The sequence below is a fragment of the Mesocricetus auratus genome, unplaced genomic scaffold (genome assembly GCF_017639785.1).
Source record: "Mesocricetus auratus isolate SY011 unplaced genomic scaffold, BCM_Maur_2.0 Super-Scaffold_100707, whole genome shotgun sequence".
Lineage (NCBI taxonomy): Eukaryota > Metazoa > Chordata > Mammalia > Rodentia > Cricetidae > Mesocricetus > Mesocricetus auratus.
Window position 1 is genome coordinate 4,075,020 of NW_024429269.1, and position 16,935 is coordinate 4,091,954.

Genomic DNA, 16,935 nt, shown 5'->3' on the forward strand with positions numbered 1-16,935 from the left:
GTGAAAATGGGCCAGAGACCAGCAGGAGAACTCAGCACCTTCGGGTAGAAGGTGGAGGTCCTGTGTCGGGGCAGGACAGCCTTTATGATTTGTGCATGTGTGGATTGCAGCAGATGGCCGACAGATCTGGTGACTGCTGGTGTAAATGTGGTGATTGCTGGTTGAGTTCTTTGGTTGCTTGTAGTTCCTTAGTTGCCCTGCCTTCCCTGCACCCCATCTGAGAAAATTTTACTTTTGGGTAAGCCTTGCTTTATCACTTGCATATTTATTGTGACTTAAATTTTTTTTAGAGCTGAACACATCTGTGAAATTGTTAATTGGCAATAACTGTCTCAATCTTTATTGATCTTGTATGCTTTTCCATTTCAATCAACCCAGACTTACACATCTTTATTACAATGACCCTGAAGCTGATCATTACATGAATTTCTATTAACTTATGAGGTAAATATAGAAATCTTCTTAAAATAGTTACCCTTGGGGCTGGAGAGATGGCTGGGTGGTTAGGAGTACTGACTGCTCTTCCAGAAGACCTGGGTTCAATTCCCAGCACCCATGTGGCAACTCATAACTGTAACTCCAGGGCATATGATGCCCTTATAATAAAAGAAAACATGCAGGAAAAACACCACATAAATTTTAAAAAGCATGTTATTCAGAAAAGTGTACTTTTTCTATCTTTAAATTATGTTAAAAAGTTTTAAAATGTTCACTTTTTATTGCTTGTGTGTGTGTGTGTGTGTGTGTGTGTGTGTGTGTGTGTGTGTGTGTGTGTTTGCATGGAGAGGACAGAGGGCAACTTCCGGGGAACTGGTCATTTCCTTCCACCTGTTGAGGCCTCTTGTTATATCTGCTGTTCTGCACTTGGTTCAGGGTGATTCTCCTGTCTTCATCCCACCCCTATTTTATCACAAGAATACTGGGATTACAACTGTGAGCCATTGTATCTGACTTTTGTGACTCTGGAGGTGGAACTCCAGTCATCAGGCTTCCATAGGGAGCCTTTTCCTGCTGAGCTATCTTGCTGGCACTAAATTATTCTTCAGTGTTAAATCATTTGGGCCCTTTTTCGTCAGATGATATGAGGAGCTTCTTCGGTCCACTCCGTGGGTATGGTGATACATAGTGACTGCCTTATTTCAGATACACGACTTATCTTTGTTTTGTTCTCTACAGGAATGGGCTGCTTCTGGGGGGCTGAGCGCAAGTTCTGGCTCTTGAAAGGCGTGTATTCAACCCAAGTGGGCTTTGCAGGAGGCTACACACGCAATCCCACCTACAAAGAAGTCTGCTCAGGTAGGGACATTTGTTCAGACACTGGAAGAACAGGGGAGGTCTCATCTCTGCCGGTGGGTGACAAGATCTTTGAAATGGAAATATATTTAAAAATATGTATTTTCTCTCTTCTAAAAAGCTATTACTGTAAATATACCTCCTGGCTTATCCCATTATAGCTATAGAGTATGATGAACTTCCTGTGGAATGTATTTCATTTTTTTGCTGTGAAAAAAAAATCACGTAACACTTAGTTGATTGGAATAATTGTGCTTTTAGCTCAGGAAACTGGGCAGGGCTCAACTTGGCAGTTCTTCTTAGAGGCTCACCTGGTCTCACTTATGGGGCCTTAGTCACCCTGTGGAAAGTTCAAGACCAGATGGTCTCAGATAACCTCGTATGGCAGTCAGTGCTGGCTGCTGGTCACTCGCTGCTGGCTGGAGAAATGGGAGTGTCTCAGACTGGTGTGAGCTAATGCAAACAGTGGTATGTATAAAGACCTGGAACAGCAGGAGGATGAGCCGTGTTCTCCATGTGCCGCATTTATTATTGCCCCACTGACCAAACTGGGGCGCACAGTCTAGCCTAGAGACAGTGAGCCCGCCTCCTACCACAGCGATACAGGGAGATGGGAAGAAATCACGACTATTACTACAGTGGTCTCCACACATATTATTCAGTGGACATATTCCAGAGGGAAACTATGAGAAGCCATACTGTGATGAGTGACTCTGTCAATTACCACTCCTGGGCCAAGTTCCTCTCCTTGGATGTCTGCAAATAAATGTTTTCTAAAGCACATCTGTGTTAGTGCTAGTCAGGTTCTCAGACTCTCTAAAGGAACAGAACTGATAGAATGAATGAATATATATATTCATGTGTGTGTGTATATATATATATATATATCTTAAAGGTGAGAATGCATGAATACATACACACATGTATATGTATATAAGATTTATTAAATTGTCTTACAAGATATGGTGGCCCAGTTGAACAATGGCTGTCTCACAGTGGAGAGGTGGAAAATCTGATGCCTCCACAATCCCCATCTTGTGTTGAAGGCCTCAATAATCCCTGGAGAGCTGCAGGTCTTCAGTCTATCCTGGAATTCTGAGCAAGTTGCTGCTAACGTCAGTGAGGGAATGCTGCAGTAGCAGAGTGGATGGACTTGCCAATGAGAGCGAGGGCCAGGAGGTGAAAGCGATTTCCTTCTCCCATGCCCTAAAAGGGCTGCTGCCAGAAGGTGCTACCCAGTTAAGTGGGGCTTCACTGTTTCAAATAATTTCTTCAAGATAGTCCCTCACAGGAGCACCCAGTAGCTTATCTTTTAGTTGGTCCCAGATGCAGTCAAGTTGGCAACCAAGATTGGTCATCACAATGGCTATTCTCACTGCTTTGGTTTTTTTCCAAGTGTGGATGAACATGTTTGTGCCCCAAGGGCAAGGGCATGAGGCTCTAGAAGCTACCACTGGACTGCAAAGTAGGAAGCACTTTCTACCCAGCCCTCTGAAGAGAAAGAAGCCTTAAGTCTTTGCTTTTTTTTCCTCGTGCAATCACAGGGTATCCCAGACTCTGCCCTCTACAGAGGCATCGTTAAGGCTCAGAGAGCTCGTGTGACTCATCCAGAGCCTTCATAGCCTGAATTCCACCTTAGTTGTTCTCCACTCATAGTTTATGTAAGTTTCCCAGCTGTTACTACAGCCTGGTTATCTTCCACTCAGCCATTCATGCTTCCTTCCTCTTTCAGATCTGTTCATTGGCTGAACTTCAAAGTATATTGCTGTTTTTAAATGACTTCTATGTGGGAAGTGTTTTGTCTTAAGATGTTTGAATTTGATTCAGTCCATGCAAACAACTGATATTAGGCTGCAGCAGTGGGTGAAGATGGGATTCAGAGAGAGAGAGAGAGAGAGAGAGAGAGAGAGAGAGAGAGAGAGAGAGAGAGAGAGAATGCTGCCCATTCTATCCCAACAGGACTGCTAACTTAGGGCACAACAAAAGATGTGGTTGTGGTTGTTATGGAAACTGATTCCAGAATACAAAGAAATGATGTTGGGCTCTACCCAGACTCAAAAGGAAAGGTAGTTTCTTTGTCCATAAATTATTGTTGTTTTGATTATAAAAGTTAGACTGGGTAAAAGGTACCTCTTACCTAAGAGAGGTAGAACCCTCAAACCCCAAAAAGTAGCAGGAATGCATCACCCAGCTAGGGTGATAATGGGAAGGAGCTAGTTAAAAAACTTTTGACTGAGAAAGCGGTATGTAGACAGCTCACCTGTCTGGATTCTTTGAAGCCCACAGTGCTCTGTGCACTGTGGGTTTGACAGGATAAGAAAAACAAATGGAAAAACAAAACAAAACCCTAAGCTATTCTGAGAAGCATGGCTTGTTGAGGTTCAGAGTGAGATGAACTAGTATATAGCCTCTAATCAGCCTCAGTTTCAGTCATACTCTTATGCATCTAGTTACCTCTGGAATTGTGACTGTAGCCATGACTGTTTCCTAGAGGTTTCTGTTGATGGAGAGAGAGCTGAGCCACTCCTATGCCAGGCAGTGCTCCTGAGCTTAAGGTTTCTTTTGGTTCTTGGGTCTGGTACCTGGACTGCAGGGAGGGGTTGGGGTTGTCTGAACACCAACCCAACAGCAATGCCTAACCTGTTCCCTTCAGACCACCTAACATGATGCCATGGCAGTGCTTCCAGGTGCTCTATCTCTACACACGAGTCAGGGGCCACTTACCATACAGTCAGAGGCCCCTGAGGACCATGCGATCTCACCTGTGAGGACACAGTTTCAGCAGACAGGCAAGTGTGTTTGAGTACAAAGCAGTGTGTGCATAGAAAGGGTGCCCTCCTATTGCTATGGTGTTTCTGGAGTAGGCAGATGCAGCCAACTGAAACCCAAGACACAGTTCTAATAGGGAACATGGAAGAGACATAGACACTGACTAGCAGCTGGAAATGGAGGTGACTCAACAGTGACACAAAGGGTAGTGTCTCAGTTCCTTTTCTATCGGCTGTGACAAAACACCATGACCCAGACAACTTATGAAAGAATATGTCTAATTGGGCTCATGGTTTCTGAGGGTTAGAGTCCATGATGGTGGGTCAAAGTAACAGTTAATAGCTCATATCTTGATATGCAAGTAGGAAGCAGAGAGGCACACTGGGAATGACAGGAATCATTTGAAACTTCAACGCCTGTCCTCAGTAACTGACATACCTCCTCCAACAAAGTCACATCTCCTAATCTTTCTCAAAAATTGTAGTAAATGGAACCAAGCATTCAAATATGTGAGCCTATGGGAGGCATTCTCATTCAAACTACCACAGGTAAGGGTGCCTGACATCCATTAATCTCACCAGCTGAGTCAAATAAACTTGTTTAGGGGAGTGAAAACAAGCAACAGCCTCCAGCATTTCAGGAAGTATCTGCCCTTGGCATTTTTGTTTCAGGGATGTCTTAGGCACAGTAATTAAAAGTTGAAACATATCTTTGGCTCTCACACATCCAATTGGGACACTTAGGAGTGGACTCAGTGATAGGTTATCATCATCCCTGCATGTGATCTGAGCCTTATGCTATTCAAATTACTGGGTGCTGATGTTTCTTTCAGTGTTTTAAATAGTGCAGTCCCTTGGGAAAGAAGAAAAAAAAAGTCTGTGTTGAGGCACTTGAGTGGCCATCACTTGGGTGGGAGGAGACTGGCTTCAGACTTACTGGACCCAGAGCAACAGTTAGCCCATCTCAACTATATAAAGGGAAGCCCAGGACCCCAGCAAGAGTTGAGCCTGCAAGTCCAGTAGTGGGAGGTTTTTCTGGTAACTCTAGCGTGCTCTGGGCCTCTAAAACTATAGCACTCTTAAGAATTACTACCAGTTTCTTGTTCTGCTCCTTCTTCTGTAGAACATTCTGGTCTGTTGACCTTCTGTGGAGATCATTTCCACGCAGAAGATACAATGAGACTGGGTCAGTTAGGCAGACAAATTCTCATTTCAAATTGAGTCAGTTGCCACCCTTGATGCATGTCTCGGTCTGCGTTGAGTTTAGTCTGCAGAGGTCATTTCTGCTGGTTGGGTTTAGCTGGGGTAGCACTGGAGGATGGTAATGGAGTTTAGGCCTTCAACGCTAAAAAGCAGAAGGTAGGTCTTCACAGCTCCACCAAACGCTGGGACTACCACCTTGCATTTCCCTGGAGAATCTTCATTCTTCACATAGTATTTGGGACTAAATGGCTGCAAGACCTGGGTGGGACAGAGACATCTGTCTACACGTGGCACCCAATGTGGGGCTCTAACCCACGATCCTGAGATGGAGTCTCATGCTCTACTGACCGAGCTAGCCAGGATCTGTCTGTCATTTCTTGCACCTTTAGGAAGTCACCCACTTGCACTTCCTGCTTACCCTAGCAATTTTTTTCCTTCTCAGGTGTTTGATAAGGTTGAAGACTAGATAGTCACAGCTAATATTCTCTCTTACCCTAGCTAGAGCATATTAGGTACAAGACTTAGACTTTCCAAAATATGACAGCTATTGAAGTAATCTCTGTTACATGCCATTACCCTTGGCCTGGACATTTAGTATGTGTTTCTTGCTTAATGTTGCTCTTGATGATTGTAGGTCTAAATTTGTGTATGTTTTTACCTTTCTTTCTCCTGAACTATACTTGATATTTGTTATCATTGTATATAGTTTTTGTATCAGGTTTTAAACCCTCTTATTTAAACAAAAAGGGGGAATGTAGTAACATCTTGTTTTGCCAATAGATTTGAGGTAATAGCCAAACGTTAGGGTGTGGCTTCAGTGTGTTGATGTGATCCCTTATAAGGAAGAGGACTAAACTGCTGTGGGACCTGGGCAGGACAGAAACATCCATCTACAGCATAGATCCATTGTTATGTGATTTCTTTACTTACCTTCTCACTCACAGACCTGTTTTAAGAGTACTAATTCTACTGGTACATGTGTCCAAACTTTCTTTTCTGAAGCTTGTCAAATGTTAGGCCTGTAGCACAGGCCCCATATTCTTTTTCCTGGAGCACTCTGCTGTGGGGTTTGTGTTGTTTTGTTTTGTGATGGTCCTACTGTAGCTCAGACTGGCTGGGCATTTGTAGTCCTCCTGCCTCACTTCCCAAATTCTTGGATTACAGATATGCCACTCCCTTCTCTTGGTTGTCCCAGGTATTTTAGGCCTGATCTTTTGACCCCTCTTAGAGCTTCTTTCCGGTCTTACATCCTGCACATGGCATCTGCTTCAATGTGGGAAGGCCTTGCTCATGGCCAACAGACCTGCAGAACCATTCTCCCTCCAGAACTTGCTTACAGTACAGTGATCTGAAATCTCAGTAGCCAACACTACCTTCCTAAAACAGTTTGCAAGAATTTTCTCTGCTAGAACCCAAATTGGAGTGACATAGCTCTGAGGAGTCTGCCTTCTATGGAGGTATTTTCATATAAATAAATAATAGAGATGGATAGATATGAATACATCAGTTACTATAAATGGCTTATATGCAAAAACATGATACTGGATCCTGATAACATACAATGTGAAAATAATAACCCCAGCCTGTCTTTTGGAACTTTCTTTCCTATGGTGAATAAAACCTTGTTCTTCTATGCTTGTTTTAAGGGGTTGGGCAGGCTCTGGTTTTCTCTTTATGCACATGTGCCACATACAACACACACACACACACACACACACACACACACACAGACACCATGCATTCTGCACACACTCCCTCCAAGGATTGTTATGCAAACCTGCTGATTAGCTGGCATGCTGTTGTCTCACTCCATTGATTCTAATTGAGCTATTCAGAGTCCTCAATGCCCTGGTAGAGAATTATTCTTATACTTTGTAATAACAACCATGCAGATGAAAATATGAAAAGGCATTCTGCAATGGGTAAGCACTTCGGGTTAATTTTGGCACATTAGCCAAACATACAAACTTCACATTGCTGGTGAAGGAGCCTGGGCTGTGCATTCACTGGGTGAAGTCTTCTCATATTTTTCTTACAGATGTTCCTAACAATGCCATGTTTATCATTCTATTCAAAAGCCTTTTGAAGTCTATTCAGCCAAGTGGCATCAGAACCAAAAGCAAGAAAGAGACCAGGCCACTTTCCCCTCTCGGAACTCATATGGTCGCCAGAACAGCCCAAGACCTATACACATCAGCAGTCAAACTGTCCCACAGAGATGCCCAGTGGTAGCTGGGTCTGAAAGCAGCTGAGAATGGTAGTTTTTCTGTGACCTCACAGTGGTGTTTGTCCCCAAGGCACCCTCCCCAGTGGATTTTCTCTCTTGAAAAGCAGGAGTGAAGCTGCTTTGTGAAGCCAGCATGGCAGTGGTGCAGTTCTTTTAAGTCTTGTTTTCATTTTATCAATCTTTGTGTGCTGTATACATGTGAGTATATGTGGTGCGTGTGCCTGGATGTGCGTGTGAGGACCTCAGGGGTCCTGTGCTGTCAATTTTGGCCTTATTTCATTGAGAAGGGCCTCTCACTCAACCTGGAGCTCACTAAATGTGCCAGGTCAGCCAACGCCAGTCTCCACTTCTCTGTCCCAAAGTGCTGGTATGATGGGTGTGCTCAGCCAGGCTCAGCGTTTCTATGTGGGCCAGGAACCTGAACTCAGATCCTCATCCTTGCTCAGTGAGTACTCTTACTCACTGTGACATCTCTCCAGCTCCTGATTTCTTCTTGAAAATAGAATTATTTCAGAGCTGAGAGATGACTCAGTGGGTAATGGTGTTTCTGACTTGAATCCCTAGACCACACATGGAGGAAAAAAAAAACCCAGCTTACACAAGTTTCCCTCTGGCCTCCACAGGAGGCACATGCCTTCCATTAGTTAAGTATATACATGGAAAAATATTTTAAAAGGAAAACATTTCAAGTCAAACATGTCTTAGGCAACTGGGACTTTCCCTACAGGCAAGAAAGCAAATTAGGTTTAGGTTTATTTGGTCTAGGTCACAGTACCTATACCAGCATTTGCCTATTCATATGGCCTGACACCTGCACCCTCCTTTCTCCCACCTACTTCTGGGCTCTTGTGGATCCTTCCCAAGTATGTAACCATCTCCCAGAGCTTCAGAGCTCCAGCTGAGCATTAAGCCAGACTTTCTCCATGCGTGCATGTAAAGCACTCAGTGTGTCTTTTCAGTTCAAGGTAATTTCTGCAGTGTTTGGGTGGAGGTGCCGAGGCTGTAATTCTTCTAGGAGTTAATGGCTCCATTCTTCAAAGAAGGGAGGGGCTGGCGCAGAGCTCATGGGTAATGGAAAACTCATTCTCAATCCCTCTCAGACTGCATTCACTCTCCCAGGGCATAGTCAGCCTCATTGCACCTTTGTCAATGCCAGTCAAGGAAAATTACCAAGTTATTGACACATCTCCCGCACTCAAGAATCTTGGTGTTCACTCCTGCAACAGGCAGTTTGATGGCTTTTTGTCCCCCTTATTTGACACATAAAATTGGGACTTGAACTTGTCACAAACAGAATGAAAGTGTTTTTCTCTCTCTCAAAAAAAAAAAAACCAAGGAGGAAGAAGATCAGAAGCCAGGGAGCCTCGACCCGCAGTTGTAACCCCCAGAACCTCTAACCCCATGCATGAGGTATTCCATGAATAGCCCCATTGCCCAGATGACCACTGCATAGGTAGAGGAGGAAAATACAGTTCATTTTGCTCAAAGCTTGTCACCGCTAACAATAAACTTGGCTTCTTGACAAGTAGCATCCCTCTCGGTTGTCCATCCTCTTGGGCTTGGGTCATGACCACAGCACAGCATTGCAGGCCTGGAAGGGGCATTATCCAGCTCCCAGTCTGCTGGTTTTCAAAGTGACTGCAACATCAGGCTCTAGGAGGCTGCTGTGAGGTTGCTACCCACAGTAAAGTATGTGCCTAGATGGATTTAAGCTACACACAAACTGTCACAATTTGACCCTCGATGTATGTTGGAGTCCTGCTGGATAGTCTGTTTATAGTGGTTCTTTGAAATGATTAGAGTATACAGAGGCTCCTTGTTTTTTTAGTTGGAGAAACTGAGGCAGAGAGACAGTGAGTGATCTAATAGTGAGATTGGTGGAGAGGGGCTTCCCAGATCACAGCCTTGCTGAGTCCTGAGAGGATTTTAAATACTTTATTCTGTTCTTTTAGGTGAGACCTGCCATCGTGGCTCTAGAGTAGAGGGGACTTTCAAGTTTGCACTTTTAGGAGCTTAAGGCATTGGTATTTTCATCAGCTAGTCCCTGCCCATCTTTCTGTTAGGCTAGATTCCTCTATCCCAAAAAGTTATGGTAGAAATTCTCCCTAATCTTTACAGGATATACCCCAACACCCCCCATGGATGCTGGAAACTGCAGCTGATACTGAAACCTGTGTACATGTTGTAAAAACCACAGTTCTCATCTTACAGAGAATAAGATATAGTTTATTCTGGAGGCATTATGGGTGACCATAGCCTGGGATAGTTTATTCTGGAGTCATTATTAATGACCATGGCCTGGGAACGCAGATTTAGGTTACCCCAAATTTCCTATTTCCATGTGGAAGCGGTTTCACAGGGCTTTTGTTGTTTTACATAATGAAAACGGTCATAAATCAACTTTAAAATACGTTGGTGGGTACCCAGAGAGGGGGGTACAATGACATGGGGGATCTAATCTGATGACTCTTGGATTGGTGGAAACTAACTTCCTAGCTTCTGTGAGGTTTTTATTCATTATCACGAGGTATTAGTTCAGAAACAGAGTGAGGCTGTTCCGCAGGGCCCAAACTAGCCCGAGATAAAGTAATTAGCCTCTGATCCCACAAAATTCTAACCTCTCCTTAGCATTGAGAACTCAGCGGCCCATCAGTCTCTGCGGCACAAAGGCTTCTCCAGCAGGTTTGTGTTCACAGCCAGGCACAGCTCACGCTCGGGAATTTTCGCTCACATGCACCGTGCTCTCCTTGTGCATATAGACTGGTGGTAGAATTCAATTTATAAATTAGGCACAGCAAGAGAGAAAAACCTCAAAGCAGAACCCTTGAGACAATATAGTGTGGTAAGCTGTGTGGATGAGGGCTCTCGGACGGACACTCTATTCTTTCCCCGCCACCGTGCACGCGCCCATCATGCTAAATCCACCCTCACTCTTGCTCCTCTCACTCTTCCCCTTCTCCCCCATCTATTGTTCCATACCCACCTGGCTGCTCTCTCCCCCTTCCCTTCCGTCTCCATCTTAAGGTCCTCACCTTCCTTTGTTGTCTTGATCCCAGAACCAGGAACAGCAGGCTACCCCCATGGACGAGGGTCAGCTGTTCTGTGCTTCCCAGTGGACGGTGTTCATGATCAGGGTGTGCTCTTCATGCCTGCTGCAGCTGGACATGGAGCTGAGGGTCTGACTGAAGAGCTCGCACTGGAGTGCCCGCCTTGTCCCACTTTTTCCACACAGTTTAGAGTGTTGCTAAAATACTTTAATCCAGTGTGAAGGTCAGAGAAGAGGAGACTTTTCTCGTAATTTCAAAGAAGTGAAGTCTAACACACACCATGCAGGAGGCACCAAAAGGATGTCCTTTGGGAGCAAAGGAGGTTAATGACTTTTTCCTCATGAGACACATCCCCCTGTGACCTTGAGATTTTGACCTTTTCTGGCTGGTTTGGTTATGTGACCCATTCTTTTAAATGATTGAAATCCTTGTTATGGCACAGGTCAGTGGTCACCAGGCCAGCAGACTAAGTAGTTAAGCATGTTTGATACTTTTGCATCTCTGAAGGTACCCTCCAAATGGACCACTTAAATGGGAAATAAATGGAAAGAGCCAATCAGTGATGCAGCCTTTATAAGTCCAAACTGGAGAGGGGCTGTTCATTCATTGTCTCAGGATTATATTCTCAAAGATTTAGGAGGGAGATTAAGAGGAAGCTGCTAGGTTAAGCACTTCTTAAAATGTAATTACAAAATCCGCTGATGGATAGGCCTGCCCTGAAATTTTCACATGACATATAATGTCGTATGAGAAGATAACCTTACTGTGGCAGGAGCTAGCTTCTCTGGCAATTCTATGTGATGAACTGGGTCTTAATTACTTCCAAACGACTAACAGTTTTTACAGCCTTAGAATAAGGTTTCTTTGTTGTTGTTCTCTGTAAGTCATATTCAACATAAATATCTGGGTCAATGACTATCCCACCTTCTGATCGACAATCACCTGAGGACTCTTCCAAGCTCCTGGTCACCCACTGTGCAGGGAAGCAACCAGGCAGCTGAGTGTCCCCTAGAGGGGTCATGGTCATTTACCAGTGTCTACCTCCTACTGGCCTGAAGCTCAACTCTCGGAATCCCCTCACCTGCCAGATCAGCCTCACTGAGTGCATTTTAGCCTCTTCCCTATTAATAAAAACTGTTAATTTATTTCACATCGTAACCAGAATTTTGAAAACTGCCTGTCAAGCACAGCCAGGGCTCTGGAACCACTTAAATGACCCTGGTCCACAGAAATTTCTTTTTCTTTGGTTAGTCAGTTCCTAGAACTCATCTCTCCTGTGGTTGTTTTATTTTATGTGTATACACATGTATTCTCATGCGTGTTTATGAATGTACATGGAGGCCTGAGGACAGCGTCGGGTGTCATCACTAGACCTCATCCACCTCCTTCAAGGCAGTCTTTCTCATCAATGAAGTCAATGGTTGGCCATCCAGCCCAGTGGATCTCTCTTCCTGTGCCTCTGAATGCTGGGATGACAGGCATGTGCCACCATGCCTGGCTTTTTCGCGTGGGTTCTGAGGATTGAACACATGTCCTCATGTGTTTGTGTCAGGAACTTTACCAATTGAGTGATCTCTCATTTTTTTTCTGCGGGTGAAAAAGTTACTCATTAGCCCAGTATGAAACTACATCCAAAATGTTCTAGCTGGAAGACGGGCCTTTCTTCCACACTGCCCTTGCTAGTCTGGCCACATATACTTCCTGAAGACCCAGAAGGAGTCTACTTTGTCCATTAGCACAGGGCCAAAGACCACCATGCTCTGGGTTGAAATGCTGGGGGACCAGTTGGCCTGCCACGCAGCAGCCTCTGTCGAGCGTCTGTACTTGTGGGTGTTCTGTGTTGTGCAGGATAATCGATGGAAGCAGGTCACTCCAGCATGAATTTAGGCCTGTGGCAGCAGGGAGGAACAGTCTCTGTGAACTGAACCTCAAACAGTCATGTAAAGGCATATTCATTGATTGTTACACAAACTTTGTTTTGAGGGTAAAAGAAGCCCCTCATACCAAAGTCCCTGATCTGATCTATATGTTTTGTGAAGGAAACCATCACACCCCTGGGACTTTAGTCCTTTTTGTGTACTGTTTGAAGTACCCAACAATTCAAGATGCTCCATGAGTGCAGGCCTGTCTTATGACCAAAGTCATGCAAAGGCTGTATAGCTCCTTGAGAAAAACAACTCTATAGATAACAGCAAACAATCACTGTTTCTCACAATGATTTCTTCAAGGTCAAAGTACTTCTAGAAAACAACTATTATTCTGATGTTTGCCCTAGATACAGTGAAAACAACTATTTCGTTCTAATGTTTACCCTAGATACAAGAATTCTACTAGAATTCCACTACAGTACTCAGTGCTTACGAATGGGCGGCCAGGCAGAGAGAGAGCACGGGAACACACTGGGGGGGCTGTTCACAAAGCAGTCATGTTTGCAGGCTTGTACACAAAGCAGCTTTGCTTTCATGAGTCCCAGGTCTTCCACACAAGCGGTAGGATCTCCAGTGACCTGGGCCCATCTGTGTGTGAGTCTGTATACTTGGAAGCTGTGTTCACTGATAGTCCTGGAGGCAGAGACTTGTCAGCTGCGGTAATAGTGACGATTCGCCGGTGGACCTGCCTTGCCCTGGGAGGATGGACCGAAGTACCTGAACCTGAGTATCTTTGTGTGCATAAGGAAAGACAACAACAGCAACAACAACTCACCTTTTATCTTGTTTAAGGCCTGTTTGACTGTATTGGATAGTTTGAAATGTTTTAGGGATAATTGCTTGTCCCCAGTAAGACAGGTTTTAATGGGGACAAAGCCATGTACTGGAAGCCTAAGTTGGTGTGTGGTGGGAGTGAAGTTCAGGAGGGTCTACAAGAGTTGGTGTTTATCATAATTTTCATAAGTTAATAGACTTTTGTGGTTTTGAACAATTGAAGGTCCATATTAAAATTGAATGGGAAATGTAGGGACTTCGTGTGTGCTCGCCGCCTTCACACACCAACAAGCACCCCATTTTCCACATCCTGCTCCAGAAGGCTGCATGTGTTGCCATGGATACACCTGCCCAGATAGGATACATTAAGCTTCCTCTTAGCCACACATTTCTTAGGTTAGATAAATGTGTGTAATGGCTTATTCCACCATGGCAGCATTGTACTGGATGGTTTCACAGCCCTGAAAACCTGGCCTCTGTCTGTTCAGCCCCCTCCTCTGTTCCTTGACAACCACCAAGCTGCACTTGATCTTATCTCCATAGGTTTGCCTTTTCCAGAATGTTCTAAAGATGGAAGCATGCAGTATGTAGCTTTTTCAGCTCAGCTTCTTTCTCATAGGAATGAACACTGGAAGGTCCTCTGTGGGGCTGGGATGTTCATCAACCTGACACAAACTAGACTTACTGGGGAGAGAGGACCTCAATTGAGGGATTGCCTCCATCAGACTAGCCTGTAGGTCAGTCTGTGGGGCACTTTGTTGGTGTATGTTTGATGTGGGAGCATCTAGTTCACTGTGGACGGTGCTATTGCTGGGCAGGTGGGCCAGCTGTATAATAAAGTGATTGGAGCAAGCTATGGGGAGTAGGCAACTTTTGTGGGACATGAGGTTGCATGCTAGGAAAGATGGACAGGGGATTCAAATTCGCAACACTCCATGCCCTGCCAGTTTTTTGCTCTGGCTGACTCACCCTGCTGTGAGCCCTCACTGGACAGGCTCTATTGCTTGTGACCTTGATTGGGCACATGACTTTTGATGAGCAGAAGCTCCAGATGTGGCAGCCCTGCCTGCTTTGAGTCTGTACCACACAATCACGCCAGAGGTGAACACATAGCTGAGTTACGAGGTTTATTCCCAGTTTGGACTGAAAATAAACTACGAAGACAAATGGTTGCACCATAACTGTAGGCTCCTTCCAAAGGCATGGCAGAGCTGAGAGCTATGTGCAGGTGAGCTAGGGATGAAGAAGGTTCACCCTGTGATTTGGACCAATTGCAACAGAATGAAAGCTCCTTTGGATGAAGAATCACACTTGGCAAATGAAAGCTGTGTGTCCCCACTGTGCCTGGGCCACTAGTGCAGTGGTCTGAAATGGCACGTCTCTAAATTACTACTCATTCAGCATCCTTAATGTACTTATAGCACAGTTACAGATGCTTTTACAGATTATTCATGTATTCATCAGATATTGTGATGGCACAGAGGACCAGTTTCTGCCTTCATAAATGTGGTCATACTTTACCTAAGAAAAGACAAACTTGCAGGAAAATGAAGCATGAGATGGGTGTATAGATTTTCCATGTTATCCAACTTTTACCAACATTTGTACACTTACCTAGCTCACATCTGGCATTATAGACACTTGTTTTTGCTGATGGACCAACACTAGTATGCTAATATTACTTAATGTCCCTGGTTTACATCAGGGCCTACTGTGTGTGTATGTATATATGTATGTATGTGTATGCTTGCATGTGTACATGGGTTTCCAGGGGGATCTGCAATCTATGAACTTTGATCTATGTATAAGAACATTATTGACCATTTTAATGCCATGAAAAATAGTGTCACTGCTCTAGAATGTCCTGTTTCTCTATCTATTCATACCCAGTCCCACAAACCTTGTGTGACCACTGACTAACTTCTTGTTATATTCTGAATTTGGGCCTTGTTGTTAGACACAGTAGTATCTCCTTGTTTGGGTTTATAATTCCATACTGGCATGGTGTGGAATGTCTTTCCCTGTGATTCTATGATCTGTATATCTGTATGTCTGGAAGGCCAGACATAGTGGCTCTAGAAATGTTTTCAAGCCTTTAAAGCAGGCTCTTCGTTCCAAACTGCTAAGTGTTATCACTCACATCTTGTTCACTTACTTCTATTGGCCTGAAAATGGGTCGTACTCTGGGCTTTCTCTCTCTCTCTCTCTCTCTCTCTCTCTCTCTCTCTCTCTCTCTCTCTCTCTCTCTCTCTCTCTCTCTCCTATTGTTTGCTAATACTTCTGTTGGTTTGGTTGTAGACCCTGGATATTCTTTCTGACTTCACACTCTCTATTTCCTGGCTTTTCCATGTCTTCTCTTTAGGTACAGATAGAGGTGAGAGACTTCTACCCCAGGGCACCATATTTAAATCCAGTCAACCACATGCATATCATATATGTACACTACTCAGAGAACCATGGGAATACATTGCCCAGTTTTTATAACACATTCCATGATAGAATAATAAGGTCATTAAGGGCAATCAGTATTTTGTTCCAGCCTTGATTTTAGTCCTGATTATAGTTTGCTGTCTTTCTTAATATGAACATAGAAGGAATAAGTAGTGTATCTCTTCCACCTTTAATGAGGACCAGCCTAGTCCTGGGCTACAGTAGGAAACCTTGTCCACAGCCTGATTGCATATTGTTTACCCCCACCCCCTCCTGGGTGGGGTAATCATGGCTCCTGCCATTTCCTGGAGAGGACATAGGGCTTAATCATGTAATTATGCTTCTGGATGGCTGTCCCAAACAATGTGAAGCATACTCTCTGCCATTCATAAGAATAGCAGAAAGAGAAAGAAGTTTCTTTAGGCTCTTATTATGAAGGCACCATGGGGATGGGGGTGAGGGAGCGGTATGGGGGTGGTGCCTGAAGACAACAGCTCATGGACACAGTTCATTTTGGAGAGAGACAATAAGGCAGTGTAGATGTGTCTGGGTTTTGCTTTTTCCTCTCTGCCTGTCCTTCCATTAGGCACTGGCCCAGGAGCAGAGTGTGACTCAGGCTGCATGCTGCACTTTTCCAGGGATGAAGCTAGTCCAGTCATCCCTGAGAAAAGCAGCAGGGCCCAGTATTCAACCTGACCAGTGCTTATGGCTGCCACAGTTCTGCATAGCAATAGAGAGGATAATGGGGGGGGCTGGGGGGAGGGCACGGGAGGAGGGGAGGGAAAGGGAGAGGGACCTGGAACTGACTTGTGAAGCAACCTTGTTTCTAATCTAAATTTAAACTGAAAAAAAAAATGGAAACTGGGCTCCAAGGATTAGGGTTTGCATCCTAAAAGTCCCTTCTACCAGCTAGGGCACCAGAGACTGAGTCATATAGGGGTCCCCATTACTCTTTCCTTATCTTCCAAACAAGGAGAAGAGTGTTGCTGTAGTGTCCTCATAGACATGTCAAGACTGTGACCCATCCGGAACAGTGCTCCTCTTAAGACCACATGGCCAGGCAATCCTCATCCCTTCATTCAGAAGCACGGATGTAGACATATTCGGTGCATCAAGTATTGCTTTATCTTCCCTTCTCCAGGAGCCTTGTCTCAGCCACCATCAACACTGAGCTGAGGGGATCCCTCATATACCCCATTCCTCCGGCAGGCAGACTTTCTTCATGGCATTTACTATACTGCAGTGGCCCTTTCCTGCTGGAGTAG

General features: G+C 44.6%; 1 protein-coding gene across 3 annotated transcripts in view; it reads left to right on the plus strand.

Moving 5' to 3' along the window:
* Nucleotides 1–16,935, plus strand: part of Msra (methionine sulfoxide reductase A) — a 317,423-nt gene that overhangs the window by 157,014 nt on the left and 143,474 nt on the right. For all 3 annotated transcript variants that reach the window (XM_040740563.1, XM_040740564.1, XM_040740565.1), the window contains exon 3: nt 1,177–1,296. In XM_040740563.1, the coding sequence (XP_040596497.1) occupies nt 1,177–1,296 (120 nt within the window). The remainder of the gene's footprint in view (nt 1–1,176; nt 1,297–16,935) is intronic.